At 44.3% G+C, this 22,349-nt stretch overlaps 1 protein-coding gene across 5 annotated transcripts in view; it reads right to left on the reverse strand.

The window, feature by feature from the left end:
- The window catches only part of IFT22 (intraflagellar transport 22), a 372,117-nt gene that overhangs the window by 186,188 nt on the left and 163,580 nt on the right, over positions 1-22,349 (reverse strand). For all 5 annotated transcript variants that reach the window (XM_069615016.1, XM_069615014.1, XM_069615017.1 and 2 more), the window contains one exon: positions 1,778-1,980. In XM_069615016.1, the coding sequence (XP_069471117.1) occupies positions 1,778-1,980 (203 nt within the window). The remainder of the gene's footprint in view (positions 1-1,777; positions 1,981-22,349) is intronic.

Raw genomic sequence — 22,349 nt, forward strand, 5'->3', positions numbered from 1 at the left:
TGGTATCACCCCCAGTAATAACGATGAATAATACAATTATGGAAGATTGTGGCACTCACTTTTGTGATCAGATCAATAACATGCGCAGAAGGATGCAACAGTCAGGTATTACATATTATAAAAGTACCGTTAATAGTAATATTTTATGCGCATAATAGACAATATTGGCCCCTTAAAACCTTTACTGCTGCAAGGCCGCGGCAATGTCCGCAACCGATATGCCATCTTTTCTCCCCTTTATGAAAAATATTTTGAAGGAAAGCTCTTCTGCTTTGTGTAAACTGGTCAGACTTACTCCCTCTCCATCACCATATCCATGGATGACACCCCACGCAGTAACCTCTGCTTCCATGAATTGAAATATTCAGCAAACTTTACAAGAGAGCACCAATCCAGCTGATGAGTTGGGCAACAGGTGGACATGAGAAAGACGTACTTTGAAACAGAAACATCATAATTGATAGACAAATGGCACACAGACGCCCTGCACTATACTTTACTAGGATGATAAAACCTGAGTTGGCTTAGTAACAACCCACTAGCCTGAAGTAAGGGCCTGAGCAAAGGAAGGACCATTGCCAGGGGCTAAGGACGGTTACAGGGTAATAACGCTCCATACGGCAAGCTTTATCACTATCCGCTTACCTGCAAAATGCCCACGGTGCAAATGGTGGATTTCCAAACGTTTTTCTGGAATTAAACTCCCCTCAGATAAGCAATGTATCATCAAAGAAAAACTACCCAACCCCAAGATGGCCATCAAGGAATAAGGAAAAGGGAGTTACACATGGAGTCCCTTTTCTATTTCTCTGGGGCTGGTGGGCACATGTAGGTAGTGGTGTGCAATGTGGGTTGGTGGCAAAAAGTGAGTTTCCCAAAACAAGGGCTCCGGGTGTAACCAAAGGAGGTGAGGAGTGAAAAACAGACATCAAGAGCAGGGTGCAGTGGTGTGTGAGAGTACAGGCGATAATGAGTATGCATGGTTCGAGGATGCACAGTTCATGAATTTATACAGGCTGCTATAGCCAGTGCCGGATTATCCAGTAGGCCAAGCAGGCACCAGCCTATGGGCCCCCCTCCTTTTAGGGGCTCTGCGACAACACATCAAAATGAAACAGTGGAGAAAATTAAAAATATATTAGTTGATAATTTGCGAGGGGATGGGGGGTGAAATTGTGACTTCCTAGGGGCCTTCACAGGGTTTAATCCGGCACTGGTTATACCCAAAGATCCAAGCAATCCTACTGGGTCAATGCATGTGCTCTAGATAGTAATATGAAGTATGATATTTTATAAATAAAAACTGATAGTCAGTCGGAAACAGGAGTTCATAGTGATAACTTACAATACGCCAGTAATTGGAGGCAAAACATTTTAATTTGAATAGCTGTTATGCCCCATGTATGTGCGTATAAACAGTGGGCAAGAGTGCACTTCCAATATTGTGGAGTATCACCTTAATCTTGGATCGTTTCTGATTATATCACTGATCTAGTTATGAAGGGCTGAATGATGTCACCAGAAAACGTATGCTCACCTAGCTTCACTTATCACATTTAGCGACTTTGCCATTTAAAAATAAAACGTGAACGTTTTGAAAGTGAAATAAAAGTATAGAGGGAGTCATACATTTGAAACAATGCAAGCCTACGCAATAAAGCTATTTAAAGTTTAGCCCAAATACTGGTGCAATTAAATAGGAAACAAAGAGGTTCATAAATGGTGGTTTTTGATATGCAAAAATATGTTCAAAATCTACCTGTCGCCATCTCCTTACCCAAAATTAGGCGCCCCCTGTCTGCTCCTGAGCCAGGCTTGTGGTGTGCAAGGAGGAGGCACTGGCTGTCCTGCAGGCGCTGCTGATGTACGAAAGATAAGTGCCACATTTCTAACTCTTTCAGGTGGCTGGGCAAGTCTGGGTTAAATACGATAGCCACCCCTTGCGAATCCTTCATCATAGCTGGCCAACAACTTTCAAACCTGGAACGATATATACAAATAACTCATTCTACGTTTCCATTTACCATAAAGTTACAGCAAAAACGATTAGAACCAGAAATTCTTGCTAAGTCATAAAGTTAATGTTGTCATTCCCTTTATTCGATAAAAACTATCATCTACAATTAAGCAAGTAAAAGGGAGGTTACATTTGGCAGCACTGCAAAATATCACACTGAACCAAATCATTTAGGTTCCATTAATTTACCCAACGGTGGGCAAGATTCGAGAAGTACAATTTACTGTGCTTATGTGTGGCGCAGTACAATTGAAGAATCCTAGAGCCAACTCAGCATTTTGAGTTGTCGTGGGCCCATATTTTGGGGGTTTATGGTTATAGTTTATTTTGATATAGCGGAAGCTGGGGGAGAGGGAGAAAAGTAAATTTGTGGAAAGGATATGAGAATACAAGACTGGACTACGCAAACCCCCTATACCTCGGAGTCCACACGTACCAACTGAATAAACTCCAAAGGGCACAAAACACGGCAGCCAAATTGCTACTTGCGCTCGGCCCAAGAGACCACATATCCCCAGCCCTTAAAATGCTGCACTGGCTTCCAGTAGCCCGAAGAGTGACTTTCAAAACCTTATGCATCTTCAATCGAGCACTGCATAAAACCGGACCTCAATATCTTCAAGACAAGCTAAAACCCTATCACCCCAAACGCACCTTAAGATCAGGTTCAGCCGGCCTCCTAGTCATACCAAAGACAAACTCAGTCAGGTTAGGCGGATCATCATTCTCAGCCTTGTCCCCCACGCTATGGAACTCACTCCCACCCCACATCCGCCTGAGGATTTAACGTCTTTCTGCAAACTGCTGAAAACCTGGCTCTTCCCCTAAAACCAACCCGTACCAAACTAACCCAAACAAACTAACAGCATCTCAATGACACCAATCCAACAAACTACCTGATGCGAGAAATTGACAGCTAATAAAACCTAATATAAATTAGAAGGACAAACAGAATCAAACGAATAAAGTAGATCAAAGCAGTGAAATGGTTAATAAGAGTAAATCATACGGATACGGTAAAGAGATTTAAACTCCTGAAATTGACATAATGCATGAGGAGTGAACGAAGTTAATGGCGTGGATGAAATAGTTAGAATGGATGAAGCAGGAAGAACAGATTAATGCGCTGAGTGGAAGAATGCATGAGTGGAAAAACAGATGACTATATAATTCGAATGAGTGTGCAAATCGAATGTGTATGTAGATCGGATGAGTATATAGAATGGATGAACATGTTGAGCGGATGAGTGTGTAGAGCGGCTGGGTGTGTAAAGCGGACGAGCGTGTAGCGCGGATGAATGCGTAAATACAGAGAGCGAGTAGAACGCAGGAGTGCGTAAAACAGATGAATGTGCAGAACGGATGAGTGTAAACCGGATGAGTATGTAGAGCGGATGAGTATGTAGAGCGCATGAGTGTGGATAGCGGATGAGTACGGAAGTGCGCAGAGTGCGTAGATCGCTGGAGCAGATGAATGTACAGACCTGGCGAATGTATAGAACGGATGAGTGTATAGAGCGGATGAGCGTATCGAGCGTATGAGCCTATAGAGCGGATGAGTGTACAGAGCAGATTAATGTATAGAGCGGGTCAGTATATAGAGAGAGGATGAGTGTACAGAGCAGATGAAGGTATAGAACAGATGAGTGTAGAGATGAATATATGGAACAGGATATTGCTGTTGAATGCGTGAAAAGCACGTGTGCATAAAGCGGATGTGTGCAGGAGGCGGATGTATGCGGGGAGCGGATGAGTGTGGAGAGCGAATGCGCACGGGGAACTGTTGAGTTCAGAGAGCGGGTGAGTGCGGGGAGCAGGCAATTGCGTAGGGTGGGTGAATGCGTAGAGCAGATGAAGGTGTAGTGCATGCGAGGGGATAAAGCGGACAAACGCCTAGAGCGGATGAGTTACACAGACCGGGTGAGTCCGTAGAACGGATAAGCATGTAGAACGGATGAATGCGGAATGCATGCAGAGTGCGGGGAACAGATGGTCGAGCGGAGCGGGATGGATGAGCTGAGCAGAAAAATGTGTAGAGTGGAGGACTACATAGGACAGACTAGTCGGTAGGGCCGGCAAATATATAGAACAGACGAGTGCATATGAGCGAATGAGTGCTTAAGAAAAAAGGGGTACGTAGAGGGAATGAGTGCGCAAAGGGGATGATTACGTAGAGGGGGTGAGTGCGTAGAGGGGGTGAGTGCGTAAAACAGGTGAGTGGGGCGAGTGCGTAGAGGGGGTGAATGCGTAAAACAGGTGAATGCATAGCACGTGTGAAGGCATAAAGCGGAAGAATGCCTGGAGCGAACGAGTGCCTTGAGTGAATGGACGTGCTGGGTAGAGTGGACGAGTACGTAGAACTAACGAGCACAGACGGCATCCAGTACTGACAAGTGCATAGAATGGATGAGTACGTAGAGCTACTGAATGAGTAGACCATGGGGCAGACAGGAGTGCTTGCGTGGGGCAGACAAGAGTGCTTGCGTGGGGCAGACAAGAGTGCATGCCTGGGGCAGACTGGAGTACACAGGGCAGACTGGAGCGCGCGGGACGGACTGGAGCGCGTGGGGCGGACCCGAGAGTGTGGAGCAGACTGGGCTGCAGGGAGTGGATAGGAGTGCATGGAATGGACTGGAGCGCATAGAATTGCATGACGTATATAGTATGGCTTGGAATGCAGAGAACATTTGAAAGAGCATATAACCCATCATTTCATACCACCATGCTTACTCTCTCATTTACATCACCACTCAACTAGACCACAGACATACTATGATACCATTCGGTATAACTGTTCTCATACCAACATCCGCCGCACACTCCACATCATTCTAAGTAAACACTGCTGGTTACACACCTCCCAGCCAGGCGTTCTCCTCAGGCCTAACGCAGCCACATGCAGTCTGGATAAATCCTGCCAAAACAAACACATAATCCTGATCTCTCAACCACACCTACCGCTAAGAAGCAGCTATTACACAAATACCCACCAGCTGCACACATACCCGGTGCTCACACGCACCTTTTGACTCTCTCTACTGATCTGAACTTCGGTTCCCAAGGGCGTTCAACCTACCAGCGCCTTCAGCCCATACCAATGGTATATAAGGCGCTATATAAATGCAAAATAACAATAACAAAGAGTGTGAGCAGGATTGAAACAACCAGTGCCTTAAGTGGCACTACAAATCGAGCCGGGGCTCATCGAGGGGGCGTGGCCTAACAACGGGGGTCTTCATGGCCCGTTAGGCCACGCCCCCTTGACGAGCCCCGGCTCAATGGGCTACTGGCACCCCAGCCAGGCAGCCGTTTGTAGAGATTAGCACCCTCTCCCCAATGGGGGAGAGGGTGCTGATCTCTGCATTTATTTTGTATAGACTTGCCTGGCAGGGGACAGTGCCTCGCCTATTCAGCCTTAATGGTGATGCTGCCCCTCGCCAGCTGGGGAGGGGCAGCGTCACCATTCAGGCTGAAAGGGTGAGGCCACTGGAAGCAGAGGCCTTTTTCCTAAAGACTGAAACTCCCGCGAATCCATATTCAGTATTTAGAAAGCAATGCCTCTGCTTCCAGCGGCCTCAGGTTTTCTCCATAATGGTGGCGCCGGCCCACGTGCATCACTTGATCAAAGGGATGCCTCGCCACCATTATGGCTAAAAGGCATTTTTTTCTGAAGCCTGAAGCTCTCGCTCACGAGTGAGAGCTTCAGGTTGTAGAAAAAAATGCCTTTTGGTGTAGTGGCCGAGCCCCGGCAGGCCCCAGCCCACTTAAAGCCCTGGAAACAACCACAAACAAATGGAAAGGGAGTTGAAGGGGAGGATGCGTGCTTGCAGTAGTAGAGGATCTTGTGTAAACCTTGATAGTATGGAGTAACACCCAGCCATGATGGAAAGTCATTTTCTGAGAGGGTAGTTTCTTGGACAGTGACTGTGTCACAAGAATTACTCAGCGCATAGTTATGCGATGGGCTCGAGATATGCTGGAGCATGCCCTGCAAGTTTGGGACAAGAGATTTTTAAACACCGCTCCGGGTAAAACCCGGAGTGCAATATGGGGGGCCAGGCCAACTGACAGAAATACCAAAACCAAACGTTTGGCCAAGTAAAGTATAGGTTTTAAAATGAAAATGCTTGGAACGAGGAGGGTGAAGTAGATGGGTGGGGGGACACAGAAACAAGAAGGGGTAGAGCTACAAACACTGGTTAGTAAAGCAGAATAAAGGTGACTGGAATATAAAATAGAAGAATTGGTAAAACCAAATGGTCAGTCATTGTAAATGTAGAGGGTACAATTTTCTGTAGATTCCCACAGGACAAAACGCTTACCCCCTACCTTTGCAAAGCTAGAACTAATGCCAATAATCATTAATGTAGATTTACCCTTAGAGAGAATTCCCAATGGTTCCACTTCATAATGTGCCTGCCACATTACCAAACTGCCTGTCTGCTCTATAGCATTATTTGTGCTTTTATTTCTCCAATCAGCACCAATCGTGCATGCTCCAGAAATCAGTCGTGTCTCATTTGCATATAAATCAGGTTATATCAACATAGTATGAATTACTAAGGGATGTGTGGCAAGAAAGGAGTGGATGAATACATTTCCACTGAGGAATTTCACTGCAGCAAAATGAGGTCAAAGGATTGTAGGCAAAGGGTAAAATAGTGGGATTCAGGTTTAAGGGAAAAGGGGAGGGGCTAAAGGAGGGGCAAGGACAGGAACTTTCAGAGGCTGACCCCCCATTCAAACTACAGCAAGAAAATGCAACAAGATAGACGTGCAAGGATCCGTCAAATCCGAATAAACAGTCATCCTAAGTTTAATATTTTTTTATTAGAAAGTGTTCATATATACACACACACAAAGAAAGCTACTTCATAGTGTTGCTCGTCCATTTTCATAATAGAGAATATACACTTTACTAAGGATCACAAGTCTGCTCTGCAATAAGATATCCACTTTCCAGTGCTGTTCACTGGAACACCCAACTTTGATTCGAATTGAGAGCTCTGGATATGTCCACCCAGGTGGTTGCCTCCGGTGCCAATCCACTTGATGGCTTTTCCAAGATACCCTCAGCATGTGTCCGCGACTTTAGCTTCTGAGTGGTCAGCTTGAACAAGGAGATATCGGGCGATTTCTTTTATCATTACTGGCAGAGTCATAGTTCACAGCTAGCGGATGCTACATCGGTTCACTTATATGCTGCTATACTCTTGAAGTGTGATGGATGCGATTCATTGAGCCTTGTAGGCCTTGTGCTGGAGACCTACAGTTGGGTGACCAAAAGAGCCGGTCCCTCCCTTGGCTAGTAGATGATGGCTCCGGTGGTGGTAGTAGGGAGGATCCCCCTGGTCATCCCATCTTATGTCCCACCTCAGGGTAGTGGACAGTCACATTGCCCTTACAGACATCACTCTAAGGGAATCTAGAAACAGCAGTCCTGCAGTACTAGCAGTGCCTGCATCATCATTTCCCATGACATGAGTGCAGGAATACCATATACATTTACAGATCAAAAGAGGAAGACCTGAATTAGGGTCAAAAGCCATCCAGCCTGAATTCCAGTCAGAAAGCAAGCACGCCAGCCTGCCGGGTGGAGAGCAAGCAAGCCAGTCAGATGGAAAGCAAGCCGGCCAGCCACCATAAATAAATAAGATAGCCAGAAAGCAAGTCAGTTAGAAAGCAAGCCAGCCAGCTAGCCGGAATGTAAAGCAACCAGAAAGCTGGAAAGCATACTATTAAGCAAGGGGAAAGGAAGCAGTGTGTAAAGGGGAGACAGTACCTGTTGGGGCGTGCCCTTGTGCCTGCATACATGCGCCATACGGCTATGCAGTCAAATTAATAGAAAGGATTTTCTGCTTGACAATGTCTCTGGTCCTGGTAGGCCCAGGAGTATGGAGGAAGGGAAACTAGGGATTAGAAGTATAGTAGCACCTACAGAGAGCAATGTTTACTAGCTGCTGCAACCCCTCTGTAGGAGAACAGGGCCAAAGTCAGCAGCCGTTGTTACTGCATCGCCCTACACTATGAACGACTGTGTGCTGAGAGAGAGAGAGAGAGAGAGAGAGAGAGAGAGAGAGAGAGTGTGTCAACATTGGCAAAGTTATTCTCCCCTGTGCCATGTGCATCTGAAATGTGGCATTGAAATGAGGCGCGAGTGACGAATGAATTTGTAAAAATGCCTGCATGCACAGAACATTTATGCACAATCGACAGAGATCAAGTGAAGTTTCTGAGCATGCTTTTTGACGCTCTTCTCCAATGGGTGCCCACTGAGCTTTAAACTTGCAGCCTCACCAGAAATATATTAAATACAAACTTCTTCACTAGAAGCTGTCATTCCTATTTGAATTTCTTCAATTAACTCCACATTGGAAACACCCGGAGTTCTATTCATCAAGCAGAACAATGCAAAGTGCCAGCTTCCAGGAAGCCTTGAGTTCCCTGGAGCCAATGGCTACCATTGTTTGAAAAATACCTGGAAGTGATAGCGAAGAGGAAGGCGGCCATGCAAATGAACGGCTTTGGGGTGAAGGACAACAGAAATTCACAGGACTCAAGGAAGACCCTGTCTCCTCCCCCGGAGCTACAGATGAGGACATGTACTCAGAAGGGCGAGGTGGCTTGCATGGAGATTAGAAAGTAAAGAGAACTTTGTCCAGCATAAAATCCACTTTTTGTGTACAAACCTCCAGCGAAAGGCTACAGGACTACATGGTTAAGTTGTGAACGTTGGCTCCATTGTGCGAATTCAAAGGTGAAACTGAAGCATTGATAAGAGACATGTTGATTGTTCACACCAACAGTCACAAGGTACAAGAACAATTCATCCAAGAAAAAGATGCGACACTTGACACAGAACTACAACTAGTAGAGTCAAAGGAAGAGACAAAGGGCCTGCTGATTTGGTGGTATCCCGCCGGTAAATGCGGCGGGATACCGCCAAATAAAATTACCATGACCGGCACTTGATCTGCTGGAATTACAGGACGATTGCAAGTGCTGATTAGGGTAATTACTCCCCATTCCATGAAGTCCCATGTAATACCGGCACTTATTGCTGGTGTGTTGGCGGAATTACCTCCAGCTCTTGGCTGGAGGCAATTCTGGTCACCCCACCAGCAAACTTGGAGTTTGCCAGTGCAGAAACGTGCCGCTAAACAGAATTACCACCACATTATTTCTGCACTGGCAAACTTTTTATGTTGGCCACTGCGGTAAGAACGTTCACCGGCACGCTACGGCACCGGGCACCTGAGTTACCTCCAGCTAACATCTGGAGCCAAGTCAGACGCCTTACAGGAAAAAAATCACCAGCATTACCGGCACCGGTAATATCAGCGAATACCACCATGGAGTCCAATGGGTGCCCAGGGAATGGGGATTTACAACTGTTGCCGGTACTTGCAATGCAGTGGTAATACCACCGGATCGAGTGCCAGTAACGGTAATAACAGTTTGGTGGTATCTGGGTGGATTTAGCACTTAGATACCACCAAACTTGTAATGAGGCACAATATCCCAAAGAAAAGACACGCCAAGCCTCTACGACAATTGGAAATTCACATAATTACATGATGAGCAGGCCCAGAAGCAAGGCACTAAAAATATTGCAGCTCGGACAGGCTTGAGAGACAACAGTCAGGAAGACTGCTCGTTTTTGCTGTTACAACAATGGCACAACTTACTCACATCCCCAATAAGGAGCAGGTAGTGTGCCACAAGCGGAAGCCTGGGACATTTTGGAAAAGATTGCCACCAAAAGGCATGGCAGCAATGGTTGAGATATTGCATGAACAATATACCAATGAAGAGGAACCCCTGATACTAGCCATAAACACTAAAACGGAAACGAGAAAAAAAGCCCCACTGCACCTCCGGCCTTGACAGCAACTCAGCAGATCTTAGAATGAAGCTCGAACATTAAAGTAAAACGCACAAATTTCCAGCGAAATGGTACGAAAAAGAACGCATAAAAGCCATGAACATGAACTTAAAACTCACAGCATATGGTGGATTTCCCACAAATCTACGAGAGGTACAGAAACCCTCACAAACTTCAAAGGAGCAAACAGCAAAGACCAAAGGTATACTGTGCAGACAACAATCTGCAGTACTTGGTTGGCATGAGCAAGCAAATGCGAATATAATATTTGGTCCATGCAGCAAAGAACAGGTCATCTGCATCAAAGAAACCAGATAGAAACGTGTAATAGAGAAACATACGAATCTGTTAACTTGAAAACTGGGCTGTGTGAGGAACTACGTTTACAGCATACAAGAGCAGTCCCGATGAATACGAGGTATGAATAGATGATGCAACTGCCCATTAAGCATTCAGAGATCTACTAGACAAGTTACAAGATGACCATATGATAAAAGCTGTGGAAGAATCAAAATAGCTAAGCCCGGTGGCACTTATCAAAAAAGCTTTGTCTAACCAGCTCTGCCTGTGCTTCGACTTGAAGAGCTCGAATCAAGAAATACATTGTCACAGACAACTATCCATTACCAAGCATTTTTAAATTGGTACTGATCCATCGAGATGCAAGAATTTTCAGGAACCTAGACATGGGCGATAACTAACATCAAATAGGACTACACAAGGACTCCAAGGCCCTAACCGCAATAATCACCAAATTGAGCATGTACAGATTGTCACAGGAGCGTAAACCTTTCAATGGTGGACAGGGGTCCCTCCCGGTCTGGGGCCCGAGGAATACAAGGGCATAAAATAGAGGCAGGAAGAGGGAGTCGAAGGGCCCAAGTACCTGAACTCCCTGTAGGTGCTGTTTGTCTAGACATTGGTAGCACTTTCAATCACACAATGCCTCCCGACAAATTTTCTGCCCAGAATTCTTTTTGCATCTTTTCCAAGGACCAGAATGCTTAGCAGCCACAAGAGCATTCAGTGAACTGAAAAAAAGACAGACGGTCGGGATTCAACGTAGGAAGCACCTGAACTCAACACTACTAGGGCCTCACAAAATTAATATCACTCACTACCGCTAAAAGCAGACGAGCTGCATGACAAATGAACATCATCCGCTGGCATTAGAGACCAATTAAAATGTGTGCAGTAACAGGGCAGGGCTAGAAGGGGTTTTTAATGATTCCCCATGAGATAACCCACCTATGGGAGAGAGGCAAGATGGAGACTGCGCCCCAGAGTCAGGTGAATGGCAAAGCTGTGGAGTTTTTAGTGTTGCTGGGGGTTATTGCATGTGAAGTGTTGAATGTGAAAGAGAGAGTGGTAACAAGTTAGGAAGAGTGAGGCTGAGAGTGGCTGTGAGAATTAATGTAGTAGCAACTAGGAGAGGAGAGCAGAAGTGATAGGAGAGAAGAGGGGTAATGGGAGGGGAGAGAGAGGAGAGGAAAATCAGAGGGGAGGAGAGGGGGGGAAGTGTAGGGCTAGTTTAGGAGGGAGAGTCAGGAGTGGAATGAGCAAGGAGAAAAACAAACTTGAGTGGAAGATAGAAAGAGACAGTGCAGCTTGAGTTGACCCAATCTAGTATCCGTTTGAAAAATCACAGTGAAGAGATTGCAACATTAGGGAGGCCCTAAGAAGTCCCGCAGGGAGTGAGCCAGGGAATGACACAGCCGTTAGCCCGCCATCAACAGGTAGACTAAGCTGAAGATGGTAGGGGTCACTTGTCCTTCGTACATTAAAAATCCATTCTGTGGTTAGCCAAACCTGAGCCCACAAGAAGTCAAGAGAGAGGAAAGCACCTTAGTTGGACCCTTCGCTTAAATGTGAAAATTCTGAGAAAACCATACTTTTTTTATGAGAAAATAAAGATCCTTGAAACATTCTTCGGACTCTTTGGAAAATTAGTGGAGCCATCTGTGACAACATACATCAAAATGCCTTGCAGACTGTCGGCTGCAGCATCAGTCTACAAAAGAATGATAGATTCCCTACTCAAAACAATTCAAAATGTTGCATATGTTCGAGAAGACTTGCTTACTTATAGGCCCATGGCTCTGAGCCACTATACAACCCTAGAAATGACACTTCACATACTACAAACAGCAGGCATACGCCTTAGGAACAAGAAGTGTTTTTTCCAGGCAGAGTTGGCTGAATACCTTGGATATATGCTTTCCGCCAATGGCGTCAAACTAAAGCTGAACTTGATGACCACTATAAGAGAAGCACAAGTCCCAACAACCAATGGAAGTGCTCAAATCCTATTTGGGTTTAGCAGAATACTACTCTTAAACCCATGTTAACGAGATTGGAGAAGAGTGAATCCCTCTGCACCTTACTCAAGAAGAGAGAAGAATTCATTTGGCAGGGCCTGCAAAACGGGCCTTCAAAGATATTAAACCATTTTTACTAGGCTATACTTGCCTGAAGCCCTTCAATCCCATGTTGGAAACTGATATCACTGAAGAAGCTAGTGAATAAAGTCTCAGAGCAAACCTCACACAAAGAAAACGGAACTATGAGTATGTTGTGGCATTATCACCACAGACCATATCTCCGGCTGAATTGAACTACTCAATTTAAAAACGATATGTTAGCCTATCTACAGGCTGCTGATTATTTTAGAACTCATATAGGGGGAAATAAAATTCCAATTGCTCCCGAAGTAGGAAACATTTGTACAAGATGAGTGTGTGGTAGCCACACTCACAGATGTAGGTGCAGAAGGATCACAAGCCGTCAGTGAGGATGTGTGGAAAGCAGCTTTGGGATCAGTCACCATTGTCTTCTCCCAAATGCCTTGTTACAAGTGGCTGGCTTGACAAAGGATCTCTATCATCTGCCCTACAATCATTCAGACATAGCTCCCAAACTGTGATAGTAAAAAAAAGTGCTGCTCTGACGAAACAAAGCAGTTCCCCCCTCGATGGTCCAACCCACGATTATAGTAAAAGCCCACCAAGGACATTTAGGTGACACCCTAAACAAAATACAGATGCAAAAAAGTACTGGTGCCCAGAGATGGACTGTGAGGTTGACATTGCTGTTCAACATCGTCATGAATGTTGTGAAAGAGACAGGAGATTTAAAACCTGCCAAACTACCCTACAGAATGTCGAGACACCTGGCCATCCATGAGAGAACGTCAGCCTAGATGTCATTGGGCTTTTGGGTAATATGGATCCAGCTCAAAGTTGTGCCACAAACGCACCTTACATGTATCTGCTTCTTAAGTATTTTGCCACCATTTCAGGTTCACAATGAGGCTTGACTTGTTCTCCCTTCCAAGTGGCCATGAAGCGTTATTGTTGCTTCTTTTATCACCATTCACTTGTTGAATAGCTTCCACTTGCAATAACCAACAAAGGCTTCCCAGTCCACTCGCCTGGTAGGACCCTCATAGGACCCTCAGTTTAAAGTTCTTTTGCACCTGTTATCATAAGTTTCCCAGTACACTCTCCTCCTAGGAAACTTATTCACAGTTTCATGCCTTCTGCTCAAAACCTCTGACGCCCTTTTGGCAGGTTTCTCTTGCATACAGGTTTTCTGCCTTCAACCATTCATGTCTTTCAGTAATGCACAATAATATCTGCTTGACTCTTGGCAATTCTCTCTTGACAATGCTTGTTTGCCTCTTGAAAAATGGTCATCTGTAACATTCACTTATGCTTGCTTATTTGGCTCTATTCATTAGCATTGCTTTTCATGTCAGCTCATAACTAATTTACTAGTTCTATCACAGTTCATTACTTTGTTGTTGCACTTATTCTGTATTTTCACCAAATTTACTTATTTAAGGAAATTCATGTAAAGTTTATTTCTTCTATCTGCTTATCATATATGGTAATTATCCAATTGAACCCTGTGTCAGTACGCTCCGGAGATCCCAGCACGGTCTGTCCGATGCACCTCTCTGCCTCTGTCCGCTCCTTCTCAGCTGCGGTTCATTCGACTGCTTCTGCGGCTTTCACCCGACTTCTCCAGCTGCTTCTCCGGTTCAGAGGGAAGCTGCAGCTTTCTCGGGCTGGCCTGCTTTCCAACTGGCTTCCTGCTATGCTTGCTCTGCATCCCTATCCGGCTTCTCTGGACTTCTCAGGCTTTCGGTTCCACCCGACTGCCCTCTTATTCAGGTTCCTCTTCTGCTTCCAGCACTGGCCTTTAAATATCCTGCCAGCTTGATTTGACATTTGACAACCAGACTGCGCAGAGCGAGATCTGCAGTCTGTTGGCAGTCTTTGCTGCAACTTCCTCGTCCCAGTACCAAAGTGGTGTTTGTGTGTGTGAGAATTAATAAAGAGCGGATGTATAGCTCTGGTGTGTCTCTTCCTCGTCCCAGTACCTGACTGGTGTTTACTGGGGAGATACTTTTGGTAAGAAATAGGGAAGGGAATGATAATAACCTATAAAGGCCCAGGGGATATTAGGTTCATTATAAAAGGGAAATGGGGGATACCGTGTCTCACCAAAGGGTGCCTCATCCCCACTGCCCAAGTCTCCTCCAGGTGATTCTCCCTCGCAAATCCATCACCAGGATCAGGATCCGATAGCGATTGCCTTTCCCTGGCCATGTGGGAGGAGGATATTTTGGGGAAAGAAGTGAGAACGCCCTCAGATTCCTCACACAGAACACAATATTACATCCAACTCCATAACATGAGTATTGCCCTTTCAGATCATGAGATGTAGGAGGGAATACTCAACACAGATATCTCTGTGGCTTCCAGATAAAAAGGAGAGATAAAGAGAATGCCATTGAACACCTATTCTAGAGAGTGAAGAGAAAACAAGAAAAACAAAGAACTGTATAATCAGCACAAGGTAACTTGCCCGTCTGAAGTTATGAAATGTGACTGGACATCGTTATGTTGTCTTTCTGGTTTTTGATCTTCAGTCAAACACATTTCACCCAATCACGTACTGAAAAGCAGAAACAACTACATACTTACCAACAACGGCTGTGTTTGAAAAAGGGCAAGAGGTGCAGTGTATCACAAAGAGTTTCAGAGAAATGGCAGGAGCTGCACGCAAGATTTCTCATCTGCAGAATTTGTAGCCACTAATGAGCAGACTTGGAAAAACAAAGGAACTAGCCTGCGAGGACACTGATCTGCCCATTGTCGAACCAGAAGAAAATGTGGAATCACCAGGACAAACCTTCCCATGAGAGCACAACATACCCCTTCAGAACAGGTCGCATAAGTAGACATAGGTCAATGCAAGAGAAGACATCCACTCATTTCATAGACTGTGACATGAACTGCATATGGAGTTGTAAGAGGATTCAATTCAACACTACAGCTAAGTCAACGCCTAGTCTATAATACTGAATGAAAACCCTTATTGATATATCTTTAGGTCCAGTTCATGCGTTCTGGATGACTACCCCTATATAACACCCCTCTCTTGGAATCCCCCTGACCCCACTGAGCCAAGAAGTAGTTCTGTTTTGCAAGTTAAAAGGGTTTATTTGATAATTTAAACAATAGATATATATATGACACTTTATAATAAATTAATAATTGAATATCACACTTAATCTGATATGATACAGATTAACAACAGAGAATCTGGCACTAGCACACTTCTTTATAATTACTAAGGAGTTGAGATGAAATGGATAAGGTAGCACACTGGTAAATAGGTACAGAAGTATAATGTGGTAGAGAATGCTTTATAAGGTTCAAGGAAATGCAAGGTTGAATGAATGAAATGCAGTATAGAAAACAACTTGATATGATTTCAGCAAAACAATGTAATCACTTTTCTCTGGCAATTCATTCCCCCCCTCTTTATGCAATGCAAGGGAATGGGAGGAAAACACACAGTTCTCAGAAATGCAATCAAATGTGATTCAGTTCACCCCAGCAAGCTTAGACTACAGAAGTTTGAAAACACAGGCCCAAATTGCTTTGATATGTGCTGGCAATGAATTGAAAAGTATGCTAAAATACTTTTAATTCCCTTTCAGAGGTTCAGGGTGATTGGTATAAATTTGCAAATCGCGGCAAAATCCGCGGATGCGCCGAGCGCTATTACAGAGGAACCACAAGGACTATCTCTATCGTTTTGGGGTCCTAGGAAAGCCTAGGATCTCAGCTTCCAAATAAAAGTTACTGCAAGTCTCTAGCACAAACGGTTGCGGAGATATGAGCGATTGAATAAAGGTCGTTTTTCAGATTTGAAATTTTAAACGCACACTTTTTCAGCTTTAAAAATGATGGCAGGATAACACAATTGCTAATCTGCAGTTCTACTTAGGTTAAACATGGATTGAATTATATTATTTTAACTGGGAGATTGGTTCTGCACAGTTTTCTAGGTACTCACACTATATTCTTGAGTGAAATGGGCCTCATCACGGATCTGGTCAGGGTTTTAAATTCGCCTCTGGTCCCTGCACTTCACAGTGATCTGGGTCAGCTCTCTCTGGTTCTCTGGTCTGGGTCTCTAGTTCTGGATAGATTGAAGTCTCTAGTTTGGCTCTCTGGAGGTTTGATGGAGGTAAGTATGGATTTTTCCGGCAGAGCGTCCCGCTGCAGATGGAATTGAAAAGTCCCTATCTGTCCTGTCTGTCTGCTTTTATGTGTTTAGAATGTGGGTGTGTTCTAGCATCACTGACCCTACCTCTCTCTCAGCTTCTAATTGGTCAAACTTCCATTTATCATTTGATTGGGGAATGAACTGTGAGTCAGAGGGATGTCATTTTATGGCTTGCAGATAGGACTCTCCTCTGTCAGATTGCACATATTCTATATTTGATAATAAAAGACATATTTCACAGTTACACAGTTGCTTGAAATTACATATACATGGTGTGGCTGAATTTAGCCATGTCTCTGTCCAAATCTGCTGTTTCTAAGAGCTTGCATTCAGAAATGGCACATATTTCACTTTTTAACTGATTTTTCAATTTCTGACATTGACCCAACTTTACATACATGTGTGCAGGGAGTAGGGACATTAACTGATGAAGTTTCAGATTTTTAACATGCATACATTTAGAGTAATATCCACTTTTCCGCTAAAACCCCCCTGAACATGCCACCGGGTCGAAAAACCTCTTAAAATGTGGGCAGAAAAATCACAAGAATTATGGTATCATTTATAAAATTTTCACATGTCCGCTCTATGAGTTATTCATCTTTTTAAAGTTATGTTCTGGCTCCAAAGGGGTGTGGTTTACCCTCAGCACAAGGTTGAATTTCTGTTTTTTTCCAGTTCTGCCAAGCCAGCTTGCTCTCACAGGCAGTGCCCCTCCCAGCTCCTGCCAAGAGGAAGCTACATTTTACGACTGCGGTAATAAAAACCTTTGCCTGAGTGAAGAGGGCTTTGTTCACTCTCCTGCAGAGCACAGGTAATTCAATTATCAGATAGATGGCATATCCTTAGTGTGGGCAGCAAAAGGAAGGTTGGCCTGGGAACACAGTGGTGACTCAAGTTTCACTCCTGATGGGGGTAGCTGCCAAGCAAAATCAAGTTCCTTAAGCCAGACCTTCAGCTAACTGGCAGGTTTTTTTTGTTGCTTTTTAACTTAACTTGCAATTTTACACATGCAGCTAGGATGCTGAGTCTAAGTGCAAAACTATGACATTTCAACAGTTACAAAGGCATGTGATACCAAACATAGGTCACTCATTTAATCTAAACATTTTCGATTTTAGTGTCTTTAAATCCAGTGCAACTTAAACTGCTGACTCCATAGCAGTTTTGTTATAAGCATTGTTTTGGGCTCTTCATTTCCCAGATTTTGTAGGCACACAACACTCCATTCTACCAAATGTCTGCTGGTGTCCAGTGAGTTTTTAGATGTGTTGCAATGTTTAAAATAGACAGTTTGAGCCTGCCTTCAGAGAAACACAGGGTGGTTTTAAACTGCCGGCTTTTGGATAGTGGTGAGTACTGGTACTGCACCCATTTTTGGGATTTAAGAAAATGAATTCCCAACAGTTATGGGTTTGCTTTTGGCAATCAGCATTGCCATTCCCAATGGTTTCCGACTACTGTGTGGGTAGTCCAATGGTGGTTTTAGGCAGTGTCCTTCTGTGCCCATAACATCGGCAAAAATGGGTGGCAGCCTATTCTTCCTGCATTTCCCTGTGCATTTTCTGGGAAGCTCTGGCCATCATGATGTTTTCATGTCAGTACTGCACAGTTTTGAGGTAGGGCTCGGATGCATGGGTAAATACATCCCACAGAGTGGAGAGCATTTCATAGCGAAAATGAGGTATGTGATGAAACCGAGTTATCCTCTGCATCATGTATGTGAGACTTGTGTGCTCGAGTAACAAATGCACGCGCCAAGAGAGGCAAGTGCAAAAGACATTTGCGTGCAATGCCAGTGCTGAAGGAAGGAAAGCTCTCGAACCAGCTCATCGAGCTTTAAACCTGCAGCCTCACCAGTAATGTTGAATAAAAGCAGTTACTTCACTAGCCGTTGTCATTCCTGTTTGAATTTACCCAATTTAACTCAACAGAATGTTTATCAGCATCTCCTATTGTTTCTTTCTTAAGAGAGATTGTTTCTGCAAGTTTGCCTTTGTGTTCGTCAGTGTGCCTGCTGTTGTGTTTAAAATCACTCGCTCTTCCCTAGTTTCTACGTTCACCCTGACCTCGCCTGCCTCTTGTTGTGGCTGCCCTCCATCATCGGCATCTTCCTGTGCCATCATACCACTCAATTCTTTTACTACATATGTGCACTTCTTCATTGCCATTTTCACTAGCCTTATCTTGCACTTCCTCACCACCCACTTCAAATGCTCGCCCTCACCAGCTTCCCCTTCTCCTTACTTATCAAATTTACCCTGTGCCCTCCTTCTGTTATGCCCTCCCCTGTCCCTTACCATCCTTTCATATGCATGCCTAGCTGATCTGTGCTTTTCTAGTCCTCTCCAATCTGATCTCACACCAGCAGACTCTTGACCCCTGCTGCTACTCACTGGTCTGTTTCTGTGCTACTTCATAAACTGTCTTTTCCCCCCAAGGTCGCTCACCTGCCCCAATCAGCTTCCAGGTTCAGCCATTTCCCTCCGGCATCTCAGTTGCATTGTCCTGTGCTCTCCTTCCTCTCAATAGGCCCTGTCTTTGTTGTCCTCTCTGCACTACCTTATAAGCTACATTCTGTATTCATCTCCTCCTTACAAACATCCTGTGTCATCTCGCTATAGCTCCCCCTCACATCCTCCTTTTTTCTTTCCGCCCACATTTCTCACTTCCTTCTCCAGTCTTGGCTGCACTTTCATGTTCCAGCTCATTTAACTTTCCATTGTCTATCTAACACTTCTTCACCATGCTAAATGTTTGCCCTCTCTGACCTTATCCTCTACTTGTTTCCCTTTAGTTCGCCAGCTCGATTTACTCCAAGCCTCTCCCCCTAATCAAAGTTCACACCTCTAGGAATACACCTTTTTATACACCTTTTTTTTCTATAGCTCACCCTACCTTCCCTCTATAGTCACCTGCTTTGTCTATCCTTCTCCCTCTTCGTTCCCCTCAATTTCCTCGACCATTCCTCTTACTTTATCTCTCCCGTGTCACCTCTTATTGTCCTCCTTCTATCTTCGCCCTACTTTCACTCCCATCTGTATCTACCTCATTAATGTCCCATCATCTCACCTTCTTTAGGTTTTTTCCTCCCTCCTCTCCCTAATCTTCAATTTCTGTCTCTCTACCTTCTTTAGCTGCTCATCCCTTCTCCCCTCACTTCAACTAGCATTACCCCACTCCAATATTCCTTCCCTGTCTTCCTTTGCCACTGCCTTAGTAGGAAACCCTCAAGTCCAACCCCACTAGTCACTTCCCTTGCTCTTACTTTCATTCCTCCAATCACTTCTACTACCCTTCCCTTACAGTATCTAGTGATAAAGTCACCTGGGAAAAGGTCACCCGGGTCTGACATTCCCTCAAATTTGGACACCCACGAAACAAAAATCAAGCACTTTCCCTAAATATTCTAGGACTGGATTTAGAATAGAACATTTTACTCATCCTAGAATAGATGGGGGAAGGCTTTTAGGGGTGCAGGGAAAAAAGTTGAATACCGGATTACTTTTTCCCATGGGACATTTTCACATAGAACCTCCCATACCTACTTGAGTGCTACTTTCCCCCCCACCCCCTTATCCACTTCACAAATGGCACACAAATCACTCAGAGTCGTAGAGACAATTCAAGCATGGTGTTCATTGTCTTCTTTGTGGGGCCTATAGACATCCCCATCTCTCCATTTCAGTTTAACCTTCCTCCTTTACCCAGGCACCCTTAACCCTAGTGAATGTTAACCACTGCTGTCCAAGAACTTTCTTAGGCTACAGGGAGGGTACCAATCCTGTCCTGGCTTTCCTTCCAGTGGAGTGCATGTGCAATGGAAACTCATACGAAGAGGGTCAAGCCCTGCTCACTTTCAGAAGGTTGCCCTTTAAGTCTGTTCAGGAAGGCTGGATATCTCTTCTCTTCGTTATTTCTGGTGTTCTAGGGAGCACTTGAGTGGAGAGAGAGAGAGATGACTCTCATTCGCCCCCCCACCTCTCCAGCTACCCACTGAGGGAGCTGATCTCTTCTTCGTTGAGGCTCCCTCAGTGGGGTTTCCTTTGCTATCAGAGTTCTGCAATTAAAGAAAAGATACTGGCAGAGGAGGGAAGGATAAAGACATGGGTCAGAGGCAGTAAAGATGAATATCCTTCCATGTCTACTGTATCCATTCCAACTGCTACCAGCATCCCCACCAAAAACTTAACTAGGTAAACTACAAATTAATGTTTGGGGATGCAAGAGAACTCTCCAAACCGATAATCCAGGGTCTGCTATCTAGAGGCTAACAATGTACAGGCATATTGCTTTACAAAGAAAACCACAGCTGAGAATCTTTGGAGGGGTGGGGGTGCTTGGAGTAGTCTGATTAACAGTGGTGGCATATAAATGCAGCCACCAGTGGAAGTGCCTTATGTTGAGCAATCTGGTTAGGCAAACATTCACAACCTAGCTATCTATATAAATCCATTGACCAAAACAACGTGTGACGTCTGGGACTCTCTTACAGCTCAATTAGGGCTTTCGACATTTTCCTCACCCCTTACACCTATACATGACAATCCAGATTAAGACTTTCAACAGGGGTTTAACAAAAGTGGTTGGTGTATTTCAGACTTATTTAGAAATGTAACGATCAGACCCTTTGAAGTTTGTAAACCAGAGTTGGTGTGCTCAGAATTTCGACTGCATGCAATATTTTTAACTTAGACACTGACTGATGCAGAAGGATATTAAGGTTGCGACCCCACCAGATCACTTACAGCCTTTGCAAATTTGTCACCAGCACAGCCTCTACCAAAGGACTAATTTCCAACATTTATAGTATTTTATGAGACGTGCAAACCCACACAATAGGGTCATATATGGCAGCATTGGCATAACCAATGGCATAACCATTGGCATAATTGGTTTGCAAAATCCTCACAGAAAAAGAAGGGGAAAGTACATGGATTAGAGCCAAATAATCGTCAATAAATTGCATATAAACTTTATTCTAGATTGTACACAAACCTTCAAAAGGTTCAAACGTATGAACTCCCAACTTTCTAACAGCTATTGGCGCCAATGTGATGATGAAGGTTCATTGTTGCACACATGGTTGGATTGTCCCAAAGTAAGGTGGTTCGTGAGTGACATTATGAACTATGCCACTTTTGTCATGGATGGAAAATATTCTTGGTATCCAGAGTGTGATTCTACTTGATTTACTAGTTAAGCCTGGTTATCCTCTGGTCTCCATTAAAGGAAACATTATCACAGCTAAATTATTAGCAGCTAAATTAGCAAAAGGAAAGATGTAGCAGGAGTCTCATGCAACACACATTACCTTTTGATGGAACAAGCTATGGCACCTGTGGGCCATGGAGAAATGTTCTATGGATTTAAACCAAAGTGAGGGAGCTTCCACCGCGAAATGGCAGCCACTACAACATTTTTATCATTGATCTATAGATAACAGACTTTCCCGGAGAGGCTGCAAGCTCTTAATACTTTTGATGTACAAAGTAACTAGTTGGGGATGGGAAGGACATTAGCTAGCCCAAAAGACACAATGACAACATATCAGAGATTCACTGCAGAGGATGTGGAGTACAAAATGGTGTCTAATCTGAACAAATGATATATGTGATGGTAGAAACTTTTCTTGTGGAATATTGCGAACTCTGGAAACCCACAAACAACAATTTAGGAACTGTAATAGATTATGAAAGATGTAATGCATCCTCAGGGTGGAGAGGGAACATATGGGAGGCGGAGGTTATGTTGGTTTGCGGTTCTACTTTTGACTGAACTACTGTTATGACAACTCAAAGAAATGAATTTAAAGAAAAACAATTATCCAGATAAAAGGAATCATAATATACTGGACTCCTC

Source organism: Ambystoma mexicanum, chromosome 9, assembly GCF_040938575.1.
Source record: "Ambystoma mexicanum isolate Mex_15411 chromosome 9, UKY_AmexF1_1, whole genome shotgun sequence".
Classification (NCBI taxonomy): domain Eukaryota; kingdom Metazoa; phylum Chordata; class Amphibia; order Caudata; family Ambystomatidae; genus Ambystoma; species Ambystoma mexicanum.